This window comes from Musa acuminata, chromosome BXJ3-9 (assembly GCF_036884655.1).
Source record: "Musa acuminata AAA Group cultivar baxijiao chromosome BXJ3-9, Cavendish_Baxijiao_AAA, whole genome shotgun sequence".
Lineage (NCBI taxonomy): Eukaryota > Viridiplantae > Streptophyta > Magnoliopsida > Zingiberales > Musaceae > Musa > Musa acuminata.
Window position 1 is genome coordinate 18,727,289 of NC_088357.1, and position 19,638 is coordinate 18,746,926.

At 41.9% G+C, this 19,638-nt stretch overlaps 1 protein-coding gene across 2 annotated transcripts; it reads left to right on the forward strand.

Annotated features, from left to right (window-relative positions):
- The first annotated feature begins 17,638 nt into the window (after nucleotides 1-17,638).
- LOC135648439 (uncharacterized) lies at nucleotides 17,639-19,386 on the forward strand. 2 transcript variants are annotated; one of them, XM_065166133.1, is made up of 3 exons: nucleotides 17,639-18,135; nucleotides 18,228-18,517; nucleotides 19,061-19,386. In XM_065166133.1, exons 1-3 carry the CDS (start codon nucleotides 17,835-17,837, stop codon nucleotides 19,103-19,105), a joined length of 636 nt encoding a protein of 211 aa, XP_065022205.1. In that variant the 5' UTR covers nucleotides 17,639-17,834; the 3' UTR covers nucleotides 19,106-19,386. The 2 variants fall into 2 exon arrangements, with proteins under 2 accessions (XP_065022205.1, XP_065022204.1); XM_065166132.1 differs by lacking the exon at nucleotides 19,061-19,386 and having other exon boundaries at nucleotides 17,698-18,135; nucleotides 18,228-18,704.
- Nucleotides 19,387-19,638: the final 252 nt, after the last annotated feature.

Sequence of the window (19,638 nt, forward strand, 5' to 3'; positions counted from 1 at the left end):
GCCCTTTGTGGGAGCTCTTCTTCTTCTATTCGCCCCCAAGCTCCTTCCCTCGAGAATGTTTTGGAGGGCGATTGCTTGAAGATTGTTTCCTTCTCGCTGGGTCTTCGGAGGAAACAAAGTCGGTGAGCCTTTCTGCAGCTGCAATTGCCCCGACTACATCGGTAACATTCCTTCGATTCAGCTCCTGTTGAGCCCATGGTTTCAAACCATCAAGGAAGCTGAATAACTTGTCCTTCTCGGACATGTCCTGTATGTCCAGCATTAGTGCCGAAAACTGCTTCACATAGTCTCGGATGGTGGTACTTTGGCGGAGTTGTCTCAACTTCCTTCTTGCGACGAACTCGGTGTTCTCCGGTAGGAACTGAGTTCTCAACTCCCGCTTCAAGTCTTCCCATGTGTCGACTCGACACCGACCTTATTGGATTTCCTCCCAACGAGTTCACCACCAAAGTTTCGCATCTCTATTCAGATACATTGTTGCTATAGAAACTTTGGTATCTTCAGAATCGGGCCTCGTAGCTCGGAAGTATTGCTCCATGTCGAACAGAAAATTCTCGAGCTCCTTGGCATCTCTGGCCCCTCCATATCCATGGGGCTCAAGTGCCCTCAAATTTTGTGGCGGTGCAGCGCGGGTGTTGCCTCCTCCCGCATTTAGCGTTCTTGTGAGCATGGCCACCTTTGCGGTGAGTTCCGCCACAACATCTTGTAAGTGCTGCACGGAGTCCTTGGTGTCATCAGACAGTCGGTCGACTAGGGCCTCGACCTTGTCGATCCTGGACTCCGCTTCCTCTTGCGAGCTCTCTACCCCAACAAGTCTTTGTTGGCCATGGTAGAGTTCCTCCATGCTCGCTTCCAGAACATCCAGGCGGGTTTCCGCCGTCGTGAGTCTCTCCTTATGACTCTTTTTCCCAGTTAGCGCACCAGATTATGCTTCCTCCGCTCGCGGAGAGTTGCCAACTTCTCGCTCATCCTATTCGCTGCCGCGATCCTCGTGAGCGGCTCCAACAGCTTGAGAGCGAGTGTGCACATGCAGCCCACCTGCGGCTGATTGGGGCAAGGATCCGGCTTGCCCCGTCTTGCTTGATTCGCCACAATGCTTTGCCATGGCAAAGTTGCGAAGTTCGTTCACTGTTCGATCGAAGAGCTTGCCCGCTCTGATACTACAATGTCACGACCTTAGCTGGAATTGCCTAAGGCATGCGGCACCCTTGCGGCCAAAGACGCGAACTTAGCTTGCGTTGCCTAAGTCGCGAGTCACCCTTGTGGCAAAGACGCGAACTTAGCTTGCGTTGCCTAAGTCGCGCTTCGCCCTTACGATCTTGCTCCGCAAGGATCAGCCCACTTTGTAACCTCTCGCAGGTCCCGAAGGACTTGTAAAAGAGAAAGAAGTTAGTTCGAAAGAACGAGCAATGGACAAGTCCCGAAGTCTCGCGAAAAGGGAAGCTTTACAAGCAAATCGTCGAACACCTTGTGTGCATAAGAGAAAAGAGGGAGAGGGAGAAAAACAAGGCTTTCAAGGATGAACGAACAGCTGCAAGCCCACAAACAGCCGCTCACCTGGTCCCGGGCACAAAACCAAGTTCCCGTAAAGGTCACGTGCGAACTTGCGAAAGAGTGTTCAACGCCCGATATATAACCGAAGCCCCATCCAGCCATGTGCCACCCAGGGGGTTCCTGGGGCCTGAGCTAGCTGACATTTTGGTGAGCGGAGGCAGCACTCCGCTCACCTCCCGCGGCACGCGAAAACGGAGCTGTTTTGGGCTGTTTTGGGACTGTTTTGCTCGGTTCGGTGAGCGGTCGCTTTGCAACGCTGCAGCTTGTTCGAACTTACATATTTACAAGCAAAATGACCCAAAACCATGAGAAAACATGCTGTCAAGCAGCTGTACATGCGGGTGTGAGCGACGAACGGTTCATTGAACGGAGATGTTGCGGGCGCGCGACGACCGTTCGTGACAAGGCGGTGCAACCTCTCCAGTCAGGAGGTGCAACCGCCTGACCCCGGAATTCCGGGATTTGATCGTTTTGAGCTCCAAATTTGAACTGGGTTGTGGCCTATAAATACCCCACCCATTCAGCACTGAAAAGATACAGACCTACACCGAATTCTTGATCTTTTCTGTGATTCTAAGAGCTCAAATTTGTGTAAAGTCCAAAAGTTCTCCTCTTTCTGTTCTTCAAGTCTTGAGTTGTAAAGAGAGGAGAGAAAGGTTCTGTAAGGGTTGTCTCCTGAGCCTGTCAAAAGGAGTGAAACTGTAAAAGGGCAGTTGGCCTTCGCCTATTGAAGGAATGCCTCTAGTTGACGTCAGTGACCTCGTCGGTGGAGGAAGCCAAAAGTGGAGTAGGTCAAGACTGACCGAACCACTCTAAATCTCTGGTTTGCTTTTATTTTGAGCACTTTATCATTACTGCAAACCTCCTACATAGCTACTACTCTCTGCGCTTTTACGAACAAGTTTCTAAGTTCTGATCTTTCCGAATCTGCATTCAGACATAAATCGGTGTTTTCGTACGATCTTTACATTGCAGTTTACATTTACGTTTTGATTCTATTTATAACTGCAAACTGTCTTCTGCGCTTTTACGAACGAGTTTCTTTGCAGTTTACGTTTATGTTTTGATTCCATTTATAACCGCAAACTGCGCTTAGACGCAATCTGCGCTTAGACGCAAACTGCGCTTAGACGCAAACTGCGCTTAGACGCAATCTGAGCTTAGACGCAAACTGCGCTTAGATGCAAACTGCGCTTAAACGCAATCTACATTTAGACGCAAACTGCATAAACTGCGCTTAGACACAAACTGTGTTCAGACGTAAACTGCACTTAATCATAAGTTATCTTAGAATCGGCTTTTGCATCAAAATAGTTCTTATCGAACGAACGCAGCTTTCGTTTTTAATCGCTGAAAGATTTCCGCTGCACTAATTCACCCCCCCCCCCCCCCTCTTAGTGCTCTCGATCCTAACAATTAGTATCAGAGCCCGGTTAACTCTCAAACGGATTAAAACCGAAGAGAGATGGCTTACGCCGGAAACCAAGAGGGCCATTCCATTACACGTCCACCCATGTTTAATGGGACGGACTACACCTATTGGAAGACCCGAATGAGGATCTTTCTTATTTCTATGGACGTTGAACTCTGGAATCTTGTCGATAATGGTTTTTCAAAGTCTTCTCTTCCAATGATCGATTGGAACGATTCGGAGAAGAAGGCTTTCGCTCTTAATGCAAAGGCTATGAATGCCTTATTTTGCGCACTTGATAAAAACGAGTTTAATCGTGTTTCGATTTGTGAAACTGCATTTGATATTTGGCACACACTCGAAGTGACTCATGAAGGCACAAGTAGAGTGAAAGAGTCAAAAATCAATCTTTTGTTACACTCTTTCAAACTTTTTCGGATGAAATCGAGTGAGACTATTGGCGACATGTTTACCCGTTTCACGGATGTTGTCAACGGTCTAAAAGGACTCGAAAAAAGTTTTTCGGATTCTGAGCTCGTAAATAAGATTCTAAGATCCCTTCCTAAGAGTTGGGATCCTAAAGTCACTGCTATTCAAGAGGCAAAAGATCTAAACAACTTCCCTCTTGAAGAACTAATTGGGTCATTAATGACCTACAAGATAACTTGCAAAGCTCATGAAGAGCAAGAAGACATCCTTCCAAAGAACAGGAAGGATATGGCACTTAGAACTTTGGAAGATCACTTGAAAGAAAACTCAAGTGATGAGGACTGTGATGATGACTTGGCACTTCTAACAAGAAAATTTAAAAAATTCATTAAAAGAAACAAGTTTAAGAATGACACTAAAAGTAAACTTGAACCCAAGAAAGACCAAGTTATTTGCTATGAGTGCAAAAAGCCGGGACACTACAAGAGTGATTGTCCCCAAGCCAAAAAGAGAACAACAAAAAAGAAGGCGCTCAAAGCAACATGGGATGATTCGAGCGCGTCTGAAGAAGAGGAGTCCAACACCGAGCAAGTTGCTCATTACGCCTTAATGGCCATCGGAGAGGAGGTAACGAATTTATTAGATGCTGATTTATCTTTCGATGAATTATTAAATGCCTTCCATGACTTATTTGATGAATGCAAGATTATCAATAGAAAATACAAATTGCTGAAAAAGGAGCATGATAGTCTTACTTGTGATTTTGATAAGTTAAAAATTGAATATCATGATAGTTTAAATTCATGTATCAAATGTCATGATCTAGAAACTCTCCAAAAAGAAAACCTGCTACTTAAGGACACCTTGAAGAAATTCGAGGTTGGTAGCAAGTCATTGAACATGATCCTTGCAAACAAGGGTCACGTTCCAAAACGAAGTGGAATTGGATTTGTGAGAAGTCCTCACCTAAATCCAACCACCTTTATAAAAGGCCCCATCTTACATGTTCAACACCAAGCAAAATGTAACTTTTGTTACAAAATTGGACACAAGACGTATTATTGTCCATTCAAGAAAATTAGTCCAAACAAATTGATTTGGGTTCCTAAAGGAACCATGATAAACTCTATGCAACATGATAAACAATGTAGATCTATCTTTGAGGCACCCAAAAGCAAATGGGTACCTAAAAATCATCCTTTCTTGTAGAAACCCACATCGCAAGCTAGGAGCAAGAGATGGTACCTTGATAGTGGATGCTCAAGGCATATGACCGGAGATCCATCTCAATTCTCTAAGCTCACTAGCAAAGACGAAGGCTATGTCACCTTCGGAAACAACAACAAGGGTAAAATCACAAATGCAACCTAGATACAATCCTGTTTAACTTTTCAAGGATTAGAAACGTATGATTTCCAAATTCACATATCCTTGGATTTTCGAACCCATCAATTTCATCCTTTCATAACCTTCTAATTTAACTCGTATCATGAAATGACTAACTCTGTCATGAACTTGCAAGACTTATCAACTTGAAGAAACTATCACAAACATGTGTACGACATTGAGAATGTGCACATTAAAAATCTACCTTGATCGTGCCAAAGTCCCTGTCTTAAAATGAAAATTTTTACATAATTACGTAAGTAAAGTTGATTACTGGGAATGAAAACTCTCCTCAAGACAGAAAAATTCTCAGATCAGAACAAGTGTTCACCAGGCGGTGGCACCGCCCAAACTGGAGGTAGCACCTCCAACTGTCACGTGTTGCAAGCAGTTGCACCGCTCCAGCCAGAGGTGCAACCGCCCGCAACTCTGCCCCTTTATAACTCAAGCTAGGGCCGACGGTGAAACCGACCCCAACTCATTTCCTTCCCTCCTCTACTCTCCTAAGCCTCCTCCATCCCCATTTCCCCCATCTTAGCATCCCAAATACTCTTCATTTCGAAGCAAAGCATCAACATTCCTTCCCTCTCTTGAAGATCTCATTAAGGTACTCTCTAAGAAGCCCTTAAACTCTGTTTCTTGATTCATTTACTTTTGCTCATCACTATTATTCTAAACAGCAGTAGTTATGGGATCTAGAAGATCCTCAAAGGACAAAAGAAAGAGGAGATTAGTAGAAGACTTTAATTCCACCCTTTTCGATTTAAAATACCATGCTGAAAAATTTTTCTCTTTTGAACTTAGGAATGTCAACAAGGGAAAATACGTAGATTTAAGTGAGCTAAGAGACTTAGAGACAATCCAGTGGTTTGCAAACTAAGATATACTCCCTATCTTACAAATTAATGAACCCATCTATCCAAGACTAGTAAGATTATTTTACAACAACATACTAGTAGATGAAGAAGAAAGGATGTCCACCTATCTCTTAGGACAACATATTTCAATTACGGATAGATTTATTTGCGACATGATAGGCATTCCCATGAAAAATAGAGGACTTTACTTTAGAGGATCATGGGATGATGAAAATGTTGGAACAACATAAGTTGAAGCCTTACAAACAATTTTTGCCAATCCGAACTTAGAATTTGTTCCTAAAAGTTGTGAACATTTACTGCCTCTAAACACTAAGGTACTTCATCACATCCTAACTAGTATCATTCTTCCTAAATAATATCATCATGATGAAGTAAGCCAATTAGAATTAGGAACTATGTATATGATCATGAAAGGAAATGACATCTGTCTTGGTTATCTTATCCAACAAAACATGTTAGAACTATCTAAGAAACACATGATGCTCCCATATGGTGGTATAATAACTAGAATAATGAAAGCTTATGATATTCTAATACCACCGGAAGAAGAAGTAATAAAAGTAGATAGATTCAGCATAATTAATAAAAATCTACTTCACCGATTAAGATGTTTTTATAGAAACGATAACTGGGTTAGAATGCCAAGAAGAACTGATCCCCCTCAACCTGAACCAGAACCGGAAACACCAGTCTTTAGGGGTACCCAATCTCCTCCGATCTGTCCCTTTGAGGAAACACATCCGTTTGAGCAAACTCACACATCATCTGTCGAAGATATTGGGATTCGGATGGACCGATTCGAACAAAGACAAGAACGGCTTGAACTTCGACAAGATCAAATCCTAACTGAGCTGCAGCAAATTCATCGACAATTTGACTCTTTATTTAGGCACTTTAACCTTCCACCTCATGAATGAGCTTGTATGAACACAATCATCCGTTGTTGTTATAAACTCCTCATGGACTTTGTCTTTGATATGGCATGTTGAAAACTCCTTATGTTACTCATCATGAAGGACTTTGTCTTTGATATGGTTACCTGATATGTTGTAAACTCCATATGTTACTCTTTACCTTGATCTGTAAGCATATGCAAAGTTACAAACATCTCTTGTTGTTTATCTCGGATTTTATAAAGTGACATACCAATATAGTTGATAAGTCAGCAATATGACATTGATATGAAACATCAACTAGCTGATATTTTTACAAAACCTCTAAGTGAAGAACAATTTGATTTCATAAGAAGAGAATTATGAATGTTGATGTGTCCGAATACTTAAACTAGTTAAAATTATTTTTCGGACGTTATTGATTACTATTACATGCCTTGGTATCACTTGATCAAATAACATGTTGGAAATTATGTGACAAATGTTTTTGAAAATAAGTAGCTTACTCATATCCGAATCCATGTAAGAAGTTCGTCTTATTTTCGGTTTGAATGCTAAAAATAGGATTTTCCTGTACACTCTTATGAAAACTTTTTGAAAAATGGGTTTCCTCCTTCAAGCAACGAATTATAACATAACAAGGAGAAGAGATATTCAAAGTATTATATGTGTCATGCCTTCTTTTATGTGCTTGATAACCTGCTGGAATCATATCTACCATGCTTTTTGATAATGCTACCATGCTTTTTGTTGATGACAAAGGGGGAGAAAAATATGAATTGATATGGTTGCTATTACTGATGTTATGATTAGGCCATACCTGCTATCACTGATAATGATATGGTTGCTATTACTGATGTTGATATGGTTGCTATCACTGATGCTATGATTAGGCCATACTTACATCACCAAGAAATATATGATTGCCATATGCCCTGTATCAAGATATCAAACAAAAATTTGCATCGTACGAACTGATATCTTACCATGTGATGCAATGCTACACTTGCTAAAATATTCGAAATGTGTACATCATGTAATGATATCAAAATCTTGCTTCACAGCTTTACATGTCGATATCTTACAATATGATGAATTGCTACAATAACCATCATTCAAACTTGTTATATTTGAAAATGTATGTCAAGCCTTGACATCATCTTCAAAGAGATACATTATGATAGGAATCATGATGGGAATATGTCTTTTGAATTTATAAAGTTTTTTAATTCAAGAAGTATGGCATATAGACAGGGGGAGTTAAGGTTAACTCCATTATCAATTGATTGTCATCATCAAAAAGGGGGAGATTGTTGAATCTCGGATTTTGATGATGAAGTCAATTGTCATTTGTTGTCTAATGTATGTGTTGAGATAAGTGTGCAGGATTAACTACGATGAAAGTAAGACATGCAGCAGGAGTTGCACCGGAGTCATGACAATGATCACGTTGGGAGTTCGAGAGCTCGACGGACGTTCGGACAGTCGTCGGAGGTTCTGCGGGAACAAATCCGAGAAGTCCAGAAGCTTGCCAAAGGAGCTCGTCGGAACTTGCCAAGTGGATCGTCGCAGTCCAGGAGTTTGCCGGAAGTCCGCAGGAGCATCACCGAGGGTTCATCGGATGATCGACAGAAGTTCGCCGGAAACTCGCCGGAAGAAGCGAGTGACGCACCGAAGCAGGCTGCAGAATATGTCTTAGGAAATAATCGTAGTTAACACTTTGATTAAGTTAGAAATGGGAGGTGATCCCATTAGCTTAATCGTAGTTAACCCTGAAGAACTCAAATTGGGTCGAATGGTTCAACCCATTCGGACCCAGGTTGCTGTGGGAGGTGCAACCGCCCAGGCAGGGAGGTAGCACCGCCCAGGCTATGTCTCCCAGCGAGACTGGGCGGTGCAACCGCCCCAGCCAAGAGGTGCAATCACCCAGGGCTCAGTCTCCGAGCGAGACTGGGCGGAGCAACCTCTTCTGTCAAGAGGTAGCACCGCCAGAGCTTAAGTTTCGAGCTCTGCCAGGCGGTGCAGCCTCACTAGTCAGGCGGTGCAACCACCTGAGCTCGGTCTTCGAGCTCTGGCAGAGAGGTGCAATTGCCCCTGACAGAAGTAGCACCGCTCAGAGGCTCAGTCTTCGAGCTCTGCCAGGCGGTGCAACCTCTCCAGTCAGGAGGTGCAACCGCCTGATCCCGGAATTCCGGGATTTGATCGTTTTGAGCTCCAAATTTGAACTGGGTTGGGACCTATAAATACCCCACCCATTCAGCACTGAAAAGATACAGACCTACACCGAATTCTTGATCTTTTCTGTGATTCTAAGAGCTCAAATTTGTGTAAAGTCCAAAAGTTCTCCTCTTTCTGTTCTTCAAGTCTTGAGTTGTAAAGAGAGGAGAGAAAGGTTCTCTAAGGGTTGTCTCCTGAGCCCGTCAAAAGGAGTGAAACTGTAAAAGGGCAGTTGGCCTTCGCCTATTGAAGGAAAGCCTCTAGTTGACGTCGGTGACCTCGTTAGTGGAGGAAGCCAAAAGTGGAGTAGGTCAAGACTGACCGAACCACTCTAAATCTCTGGTTTGCTTTTATTTTGAGCACTTTATCATTACTGCAAACCTCCTACATAGCTACTGCTCTCTGCGCTTTTATGAACAAGTTTCTAAGTTCTGATCTTTCTGAATCTGCATTCAGATGTAAATCGGTGTTTTCGTACGATCTTTACATTGTAGTTTACATTTACGTTTTGATTCTATTTATAACTGCAAACTGTCTTCTGCGCTTTTACGAACAAGTTACTTTACAGTTTATGTTTACGTTTTGATTCCATTTATAACCGCAAACTGCGCTTAGACGCAATCTGCGCTTAGACGCAAACTGCGCTTAGACGCAATCTGAGCTTAGACGCAAACTGCGCTTAGATGCAAACTGCGCTTAAACGCAATCTGCATTTAGACGCAAACTGCATTTAGACACAAACTGCGTAAACTGCGCTTAGACGCAAACTGTGTTCAGACGTAAACACTGCACTTAATCATAAGTAATCTTAGAATCGGCTTTTGCATCAAAATAGTTCTTATTGAACGAACGCAACTTTCGTTTTTAATCGCTGAAAGATTTCCGCTGCACTAAATCACCCCCCCCCCCCCCCCCCTCTTAGTGCTCTCGATCCTAACACAAAGATATGAACGCAGTTTGCAGTTATGATGGAAATCAGAATATAAGCGCAAACTGAAATACGACGTTCGTACGATAAAAACGATTTCGGTATAAAAGCTGATTCGTAAATCACTTTAACTTGAGATAAGGCGAGATGCAGTTAAAGCAAAGATATAAAGTCAGTTTGCAGTTATAATGGAAATCAGAACGTAAGCGCAAATTGAAATACGAAGTTCGTACGATAAAACTGATTTGCGTCTTAAACCTTGATTCGGAAAGCACTGAACTTTGAAACATGTTCGTAAAAACACAGAAGGCAGTAAGCTATTGAGGAGGTTTGCAGTAAAGATAATATGCTCAAAGTAAATACAAACTAATATTTAGAGTGGTTCGATCAATCTTGACCTACTCCACTTTTGGCTTCCTCCACCGACGAGGTCACCAACGTCAACTAGAGGCCTTCCTTCAATAGGCGAAGGCCAACCACCCTTTTACAGTTTCACTCCTTTTGACGGGCTTAGGAGACAACCCTTATAGAATTTTCTCTCCTCTCTTTACAACTCAGAACTTGGAAGAACAGAGGGAGAAGAACTTTTGGCCTTTACAACAATTTTGAGCTCTAAGAATCACACAAAAGGATCAAGATTTCGGTGTAAGTTCATACCCTTTCAGTGCTGAATGGGTGGGGTATTTATAGGCCCCAACCCAGTTCAAATTTGGAGCTCAAAACTGTCAATTCTTGGAATTTCGGGATTAGGCGGTTGCACCTCCTGACTGGAGCGGTTGCACCTCCTGACTGGAGCGGTTACACCGCTTGGCAGAGCTCGAAGACTGAGCCTCTGGGCGGTGCTACCTCCTGTCAGGGGTGGTTGCACCTCCTGACAGAGCTCAAAGATCGAGCTCAAGCGGTTGCACCTCCTGCCTGAGGCAGTTGCACCGCTTGGCAGAGCTCGAAGACTGAGCTCAAGCGGTGCCACCTCCTGTCAGGGGAGGTTGCACCGCCCAGTCTCGCTCGGAGACTGAGCCCCAAGCGGTGCCACCGCCTGGCTGGGGCGGTTGCACCTCCCAGTCTCGCTCGGAGACTGAGCCCAGGCGGTGCAACCTCCTGCCTTGGGCTGTTCAACCGCTTGGCAGAAATCAGGGTCCGAATGGGTTGATCCATTCGGCCCAATTTGGGTTTTTCAGGGGCCCAATTGCCCTAAGATTAAGTTAATGGGATCACCTCCCATTTCTAACTTAATCAATGTGCTAACTACGATTTTTCCTAAGACATTTACTACAACTTGCTCCGGTGCGTCAATCGCTTCTTCCGGCGAGCTTCCGGCGAACTTCCGTCGATCATCCGATAAACCCTCGGTGATGCTCCTGCGGACTTCTGGCAAACTCCTGGACTTGCGACGATTCACTTGGCAAGTTCCGACGAGCTTCTTTGGCAAGCTTATGGACTTCTCGGATTTGTTCCCGCAGAACCTCCGACGATTGTCCAAACTTCCGTCAAACTCTCGAACTCCCAACGTGATCATTGTCTTGACTCCGGCGCAACTTCTGTTGCATGTCTCACTTTCATCGTAGTTAATCCTGCACACTTATCTCAACATATAGATTAGATAACAAATGACAATTGACTTCATCATCAAAATCTGAGATTCAACAGAAATAATGACTTTTGTGAGCTAAGAAATAGGTCCAAGTGTATCTAGTATAGTCATCCACAATTACAAATGCATATTTGCTTCCTCTTAAATTTGTCGTGTCAATTGGTCCAAATAAGTCCAAATGAATCAATTGTAATTGTCTAGTGGTGCTAATTTGAATTTTTGGTTTGAAACTAGTCTTTATTTATTTACCTAGTTGACATGCATCGCATACTTTGTCCTTATTAAACTTCATATTTGGAATTCCTCATACTAATTCTCTAGATGAGATCTTAGATATTAGTTTCATGCTTGCATGGCCTAGTCTCCTATGCCAAAGCCAAGCATCATCATTTAAAGCGAAGAAGCACATTTCATTACTTAGTTCATCAAGATTGATGGTGTAGACATTATTTTGTTTTAATGCAATCATAGTTATGTTATGGTTTGGTTTTTCAATAATACTCACATTTGATTCAAATCTAATGATATAACCTTTATCGCATAATTGACTAACACTCAAGAGATTATGTTTCAATCCATCAACTAGTAAGACATCATCAATTGAAAATTTTAATTTGTTACCTATGGTTCCCTTGCCAATGATTTTGCCTTGGTTGTTGTCTCCGAAGGTGACGTACCCTTCTTCTTTGCTAGTGAGCATAGAGAAATGAGATGGATCTCCAATCATATGTCTTGAGCATCCACTATCGAGATACCATCTCTTGCTCCTAGCTTGTGATGGTGCATGTTTTTACAAGAAGGGATTATTTTTAGGTACCCATTTTCTTTTGGGTTGCCTTAAAAACTGATCTGACTTATTCATCATATTGCATAGAATTGATCATAGTTCCTTTAGGAACCCAAATTAGTTTGTTCGGACTAATTTTCTTGAATGGACATTTATAAGTTTCATGTCTATATTTGCAACAAAAGTTACAATTGCTTTGGTGCTGAACATGTAAGACAGGGCCTTTAATGAAGGTGGTTGGATTTGGTGAGAACTTCTTACAAATCCGATTCCACTTTTTTTAGGAACATGACCCTTATTTGTAAGGATCATGTTTAAAGACTTACTACCAACCTCAAATTTCTTCAAGGTGTCCTTAAGTAGCAAGTTCTCCATTTGGAGAGCTTCTAGATCATGGCATTTTATACATGGAGCTAAACTATCATGATATTCAATCTTTAATTTATCGAAATTACAAGTGAGACTATCATGCTCCTTTTTTAGCAATTTGTATTTTCTACTAATTGTCTTACATTCATCAAATAACTCATGGAAGGCATTTAATAATTCATGATATGGTAAATCTGTATTAATTAAATCTGTTACCTTTTCTCCGATGGCCATTAGGGCGTAATGAGCAACTTGCTTGGTGTTTAACTCCTCTTCTTCGGACGCGCTTGAATCATCCCACTTTGCTTTGAGCGCCTTCTTCTTTGATATTCTCTTTTTGGCTTGAGGACAATCGTTCTTGTAGTGTCCCGATTGTTTGCACTCATAGCAAATCACTTAGTCCTTCTTGTGTTCAAATTTATTTTTTATATTATTTTTAATTTTATTTTTTCTTAAATATTTTTTAAATTTTTGAGTCAAAAGTGCAATGTCATTGTCACTGTCCTCATCACTTGATGTTCCTTTCAAGTGATCTTCTTGTGATGTGAGTGTCATATCCTTCCTGTTCTTTGGAAGGGGGTTCTCGAGCTCGTCATGAGCTTGACATATCATTTTGTAGGTCATTAGAGACCCAATAAGTTCTTCAAGAGAGAATGTTTTAAGGTCTTTGGCCTCTTGAATGACCGTAACTTTTGGATCCCAACTTTTAGGGAGGGATCTTAAGATTTTAGTTACTAGTTCAAAGTTAGTAAAATCTTTACCAAGAGCTTTGAGTCCATTGATGATATCCGTGAACCGGGTGTACATGTCTCCGATGGACTCACTTGGTTTCATTCGAAAAAGTTCGTAAGAGTGCACAAGGATGTTGATTTTGGACTCTTTCACTCGGCTAGTGCCTTCATGAGTGACCTCAAGAGTTCTCCAAATATCAAAAGCTGAATCACAAATTGAAACACGATTAAATTCATTTTTGTCTAGTGCACAAAACAAGGCATTCATAGCCTTTGGGTTTAAAGCAAAAACCTTCTTCTCCGATTCATTCCATTCGCTCATCGGAAGAGAAGATTTTTGAAATCCGTTTTCGACAATAGTCCAAAGCTCGAAATCCATGGAAATGAGGAAGATCCTCATACGAGTCTTCCAAAAAGTATAATCCGACCCATTAAACATGGGTGGACGTGTGATAGAATGACCCTCATGTATACCGGAGTAAGCCATCTCTCTTGGGTATCAAACCAAATATAAGAGTGAGCCTTGCTCTGATACCAATTGTTAGGATCGGAGCGGCACTAAGATGGGGGGGTGAATTAGTGCAACGGTAAAGTACGATAAACTTTTGACGATTTAAACACTTTCGGAAACTTCGTACGATAAAAGCAATGTTTCGTTTGAAACCGTTTCGATTGTGTTTTAACTTGAAGGGATACGTAAGAAGGAGACAAAGAAGTAGAGCATCAAAGTGAAGATGGTTTGCAGTAATATAAATGACAATAAGATAAACGCAAACCGATTTATAGTGGTTCGGTCATGCAACCTACATCCACTTGCGAAGCCTTCTTCGATGAGGCTCCCAACTTCCACTAGCAAATCACTTTGAAGGAGAAGGACAAATACCCCTCTTACAACCTTTTACAAGTGGTTCACACTCTTACAAATTTTCAAAGAGAAAGAGGGAAGTGAACACTCAAGCTATTGAAAATAAAAACTTGCTAAAGGCTTTGTTAAGACTTTTATCTCAATCTCTTGCTTCTCAAAAGTTATAATCTCAGCTGAGAATTGAGGGGTATTTATAGGCCTCAAGAGGATTCAAATTTGAGCTCCAAAATTTGAATTCTCTTTGGTTCCCGGTGCTGGCGGTGCCACCGCCTATCAGTGGCGGTGCCACTACCCAGCCAAGCGGTGCCACCGCTTGGCACTCGGGTGCTAGGTGGTGCCACCGCCTAGCTCTCGGGTGCTGGGCGGTGCCACCGCCAGACCCTTTGGTTCACTGGTTGGGCTTTAAATTTAGCCCAAACCAAGTCTAATTTTGGGCCCAATTGGCCCCTAACCAGGATATACGATTATCTTTTAATCCTAATCCTAATTACATGTGAACTACATAACTAAAAACATCCCAAGCAAGTTTTCAACCGTGAACTTCGAGTCTTGTTCCGGCGAGCTTTCCGACGAACTTCCGGTGGACTTCCGATATGCCCTCGGATTTCTTCCGACGGACTCCCAGTAAGCTCCCGATCTTGTCATGACTTCAACGAGTAGCCGAGCCTTCTCGGTGATCTCCGCGAACCTCCGATGATCTCTTCGGCGAACTTCCAAAAATTCCGACAGGTTCCCGATTTCTTCTCGGTTGGTTCCGGCAACATCTCCGATGATTCTTCGGACTCTTAAACGTCCATCGAACTTGACTCCGATATTCTTGCTTTATGTTTTCTAGTTATCGTAGTTAATCCTGCATACTTAACTCAATAATATGGATTAGATCAATTAACCCATCAATTGATTTTAACATCAAAATCCGAGATTCAACATATTGCACCAAGGATATCGGAGTTGCGGAGGTCAATTGGCTGATTGGGCATTAGGCCGCAAGAGAAGATGATGCGCCGAAGAATCGGACGAAGCGTCGATGATGGACAATGACATGCCAGATAACATGATTCATGCTTAGTAATAATTGTCTAGATTGTAGTGTATTTTATATATACAGGATTAACTACGATGGCAAGACATAAAGCAAAATGAAGTCCTGAAGTCAAGAACGTGATTTTGTTGGGAGTTCAAGAGTTCGTCGGAAGTCCGGATGTTCGTCGGAAGTTCTACCAGAACCAACCGAGAAGTCCAGGAGCTTACTAAAGAAGCTCATCGGAACTCACCAAGAAGATCATCGTGAAGTCCAGGAGCTTGCTGGGAGTCCGCCGAAAAATTACCGGGAGTTCGTCGGATGTTCGCCGGAAGAGCAATTGATGCACCAAAACTAAAATGCTTAGAATATGTCTTAGGAATCATAGTTAGCACATAATTAGAGTTGGGATTGGGAGGTAATCCCATCAACTCTGTTAGGGGCCAACTGGATCCGAAGTTGGGCTAGTTTGGACCAGATTCAAGGCCCAACCAAGATGCTGAAACCCTAGCAAGCGATGGCACCACTTGGGAGACTCAGTCTCCTAGGTGGTCTGGGTAGTTATACCACTCAGATTGGGCAGTGGTACCACCGGCAGCAAATGCTACCAGCGATAGTACCGCCCTTGTCAAGCGGTGGTCTCGCTAGAGCTCGATCTTCGTTTTTTGTCAGGCAGTGGTACCGTCCATACCCAGGAAACCTGGGATGAGATGTTTTTAGGGTCCAAGTTTGAATCAACTTAAAGCCTATAAATACCCCTCTCATCCCTAGTTAACATACATAAGACTTGGGAGTAAAAATAGAAAGAAACGCTGCTACAATCTTGTGTGAACTCCTCTCAAAAGTTCTAAATGTTAGAATAGATTGAGAGAGGAGTAAGTGGGGGTATAAAGGTTATCTCCTAAACCCGATAAAAAGATAATCGAGTTGTAAAAGGTGGTTGGTCTTTGCCTATTGAAGGAAGATCGATAGTGGATGCCGGTGGCCTCGACGAAAGAGGAATCAGTGGAGTGGATGTAGGTCATGACGATCGAACCACTGTAAAATCTAGTTTGCATTTACTTATTACAATTTACATTAACTGTAAACTGTCTTCAATATGTTTACGAATACGCCTTCAATCTAAGCATCTTTCCGAGATCGGTTTTAATCGTACGAAATATTTTCAGAACCAACATTTTTACCGCTGCACTAATTCACCCCCCGTCTTAGTACTGACTCGATCCTAACACCAACGAGATCTCGATCTTGACTCTGGCACAACACATGCTTTATGTCTTACTACTATCATAGTTAAACCTGCACACTTTTCTCAATATATAGATTAGATCAAACAATTTATAATTAATTCTATCATCAAAATCCAAGATTCAACATTAATAACGGAATTAACTTTAACTCTCCTTATCAATATGTCATATTAATAGAACCTTGAATTCAAGTCGAGGCAAATTTAATGCATTCCGGCCCAACGTCTGATTCTTATTACTTCAAACGATTTGTCTTTCCATGATCGAAGTTAGTTTTGCATCACTCAAACGCTTATTAGATCATAACTTCATCAATTGATTTCATCATCAAAATCTAAAATTCAACATTATGTTCTATAAAAGATTAAAAAAAAAATAAAGGATTTGGATCCTTATCTTCTTTTTTATTTTTTTCCCCTCTTATACCCTAATGTCATCTTCTCCTCTTTTGCAAAAGTCATGTTTTGTACCACCATCAAGGAGAAGGGATGATGTCCTTAATTAAAAGGAGAGGGACAACTAAACCTAAATTATAAGATTATCCTAATTAAAATTAGAGTAATATGTATATCTAAAATAAAATGTAAAAAATCATCTCTAGAAAGAAAACGATTAGGATGTGCACTAGTAAATTTTCCAACCTACCTGCCTAACAATAATCCGCCACAAATTTTGTATCCTCAAACGTCGGCAGGTGTTGCATTATTTTTATAGCATCCGCCACAAACAGGATAATGGATGGACTCTTTACACATACCACCCAGCACAAAATTTGCAGCCCATGTGGTGCTTGTTCTTATACTTTTGTGATCAAATCAATAGATTGATGTTTATGTTTAATTTTTTGCATTCATACGAGAGATGAGATTTTGGAATGGGGTACGGTTTTGGAGGAGCCCTTTGCACTCTCTGAGATTTTTGAAGTTCCGATTTGAAATGCATGCATTGTATTTGGTGGAATTGGTACAAGTGTGATATATGGTATGAAAGAGAAGGAAGATAGGAGGAATAATATTGATAGTAGCTATTCTATATTACAAAAAAATAGAAAAAAAAATCAGTTTCCAGTTTGATCGGAAGAAAATTTTTGAACCGGCCGATACATATCGGTGCGATTAATTTTTCTGAATCTTATTTCCTTCTATAATAGAGAGCGAATCCCTCAGAAAACGTACACTTGATATGATATCAAATATCAGAGAGGCGCCTTTTCAACAAGGAAAGCATGACAAGTAAAAGGAAGTTTCTATTAGCATGTGGATGGTTGACCATCACAAGTCTCGCTAGAGAAAGAGAACTTCTACACCACCTGTCAAGTGGGGGTCAAAGCAGCAGCCTAATAGATAGTTCCTCCTTTCAACACAAGTTGCAAAGAAACATATGGGCGTCTGGAGTGCGATTTCGTGCCGGTCGCGGTGTTTAATTAGACTTGTGACGTCCAATTCAATTATTCTTCTCTTGTGATCGGCGCTTGCCGTGGCTTCGCCTCCTCTTCCGCCACTCATCAACATTCATCAGCTCATGGAAAGGAAGATGGTAAGTGGCTCGCCCAAGGCGAGGTCATGGACTCGGCCGTGGCGATGGGCCAAGACGCTCTTCTTCGTGGCAGCCATGCTGGCGTCCCTCCTCCTCGTCTGTGCTCCCCCGGTGTTCGTCGTCGTGCTTGACCTGCTCCTGCCGCCGACCCTGCTCTCCGTCTCCAACCGCGGCTCTCCTCCTCTCTCCCTTTGGGCTCTCCCGGGACAACTGAAGACCTTCGACTTCCGCTCTTCTTTGATCGATCTGCCCATGGTTTCCGCCCTCAGATCCTTCCTCATCCTGTGTAAGAGCCATCATGCACCGCACTCTCCGCGCGTGGCCATGCCGCAGACTTATGAATGATTCCGACCTCTTCTTCTCTCTTACCTGCTGCAGTTGCTTTCCTCGCCTGCGACGGGGGTCGAGGATTGTATGTGGGGATCACCGCGTTCTGCAGTTCCGCATCGACCGCTTACGTGCTGATCAAGGCGTTCACCATCTACTGGGTGGCTCCGCCGCAACAGGAGCCGCGGTGGATCCTTGCGCTCGCCGGCAGAGAATCTCCGGCTATCGAAGCGTTGTTCTTGACCTCGTTAGCCCTTGCCATCGCTCACATCGCGGTGGCCTACAGGACCAGCTGCAGGGAGAGGCGGAAGCTACTGGTCTACAGAATCGACGTCGAAGCGGTATACGACCATTCTTACATCCTTGATTGCCTTCCTTGCTCCTCCAGACAGTATTATGCTGAACACATCCTTGCCCCCCTCATGTAAGATTAGTGATCACCATTTGGTAGTGTAGTAGTAATGCAGTTTGTTGATTCCCTTCATTGGGCCAGTGGATGTAGAAGGAGGAATTATCTCAATTTTCTTCCTTTTCTTCTTTATCACTTTTCAACTCTGCTAATTTTGACCGGTGGTCCTAATTGACTTTGACTATTCATTTTGAAGACTTTGATTCAATGAGAATGATTGAATTGCCTGTAAAAAATGATTAATCAACAATTTCGTAAAATAATCAACCAAAGACAAATTTTATAGCGCGTAACTTACGTGCATTTCTCACCTTTACATCATACTAATGAACGTAGTTTTTATTTTCCAAATAGCACCTGTTTGACTCACATTTATTCACATAATCTTTAGGAGCTAATGTTCAAATTAAATTTGTAGCAGCTACCTGATTGCTTGTTTGACTTGACTCACACAATCTTTATTCATGCCTTACAGGTTAAGATAAAGGGAGGTCTGATCAAGGAAGACAGCAAAGTGTGAGGAGGTTTTTGGACATTAAGACGAAACAATATAACACAAGGAATATGCTGCCATAATTCTGCCAAAGCCTTCTATCGACAAAAAATATTTACGTGATAATTCTGCGTTCTTGAACATTTTTTATTATGTTTGATTCGACACAGCGTGTAATCTCTGTTTTCATTTTCCTCCCCTCTAAACCTTAAAGAATGTACATGTTCTCCAATTTTCCTTCCTTTCGAATTCTTGGCTCAATCTCTTAAGTGTATACTGATCCAAAGAATAAACAGCCAACTTTTTTCTATTGTTATGATAGCGTTAGGATGATGGAAACCAAAAACGCCACCTAGCTAACATTTGATCAAAGAAATGAAGCATTTCAATTGCCTCGCAGAATTATGTTTTTATAGATTCCACAAGATTTTTTTTCCCCCTCATTTCTTCAATTCTCGAGCTTTTTCAAGAGCCAGAAATCCAATTAAAAATTTTCAATTTCTATAAAGTTAACAAATTTCACTTATTATTAAAATTTGAAGGATTTCCAGTCTTAATTA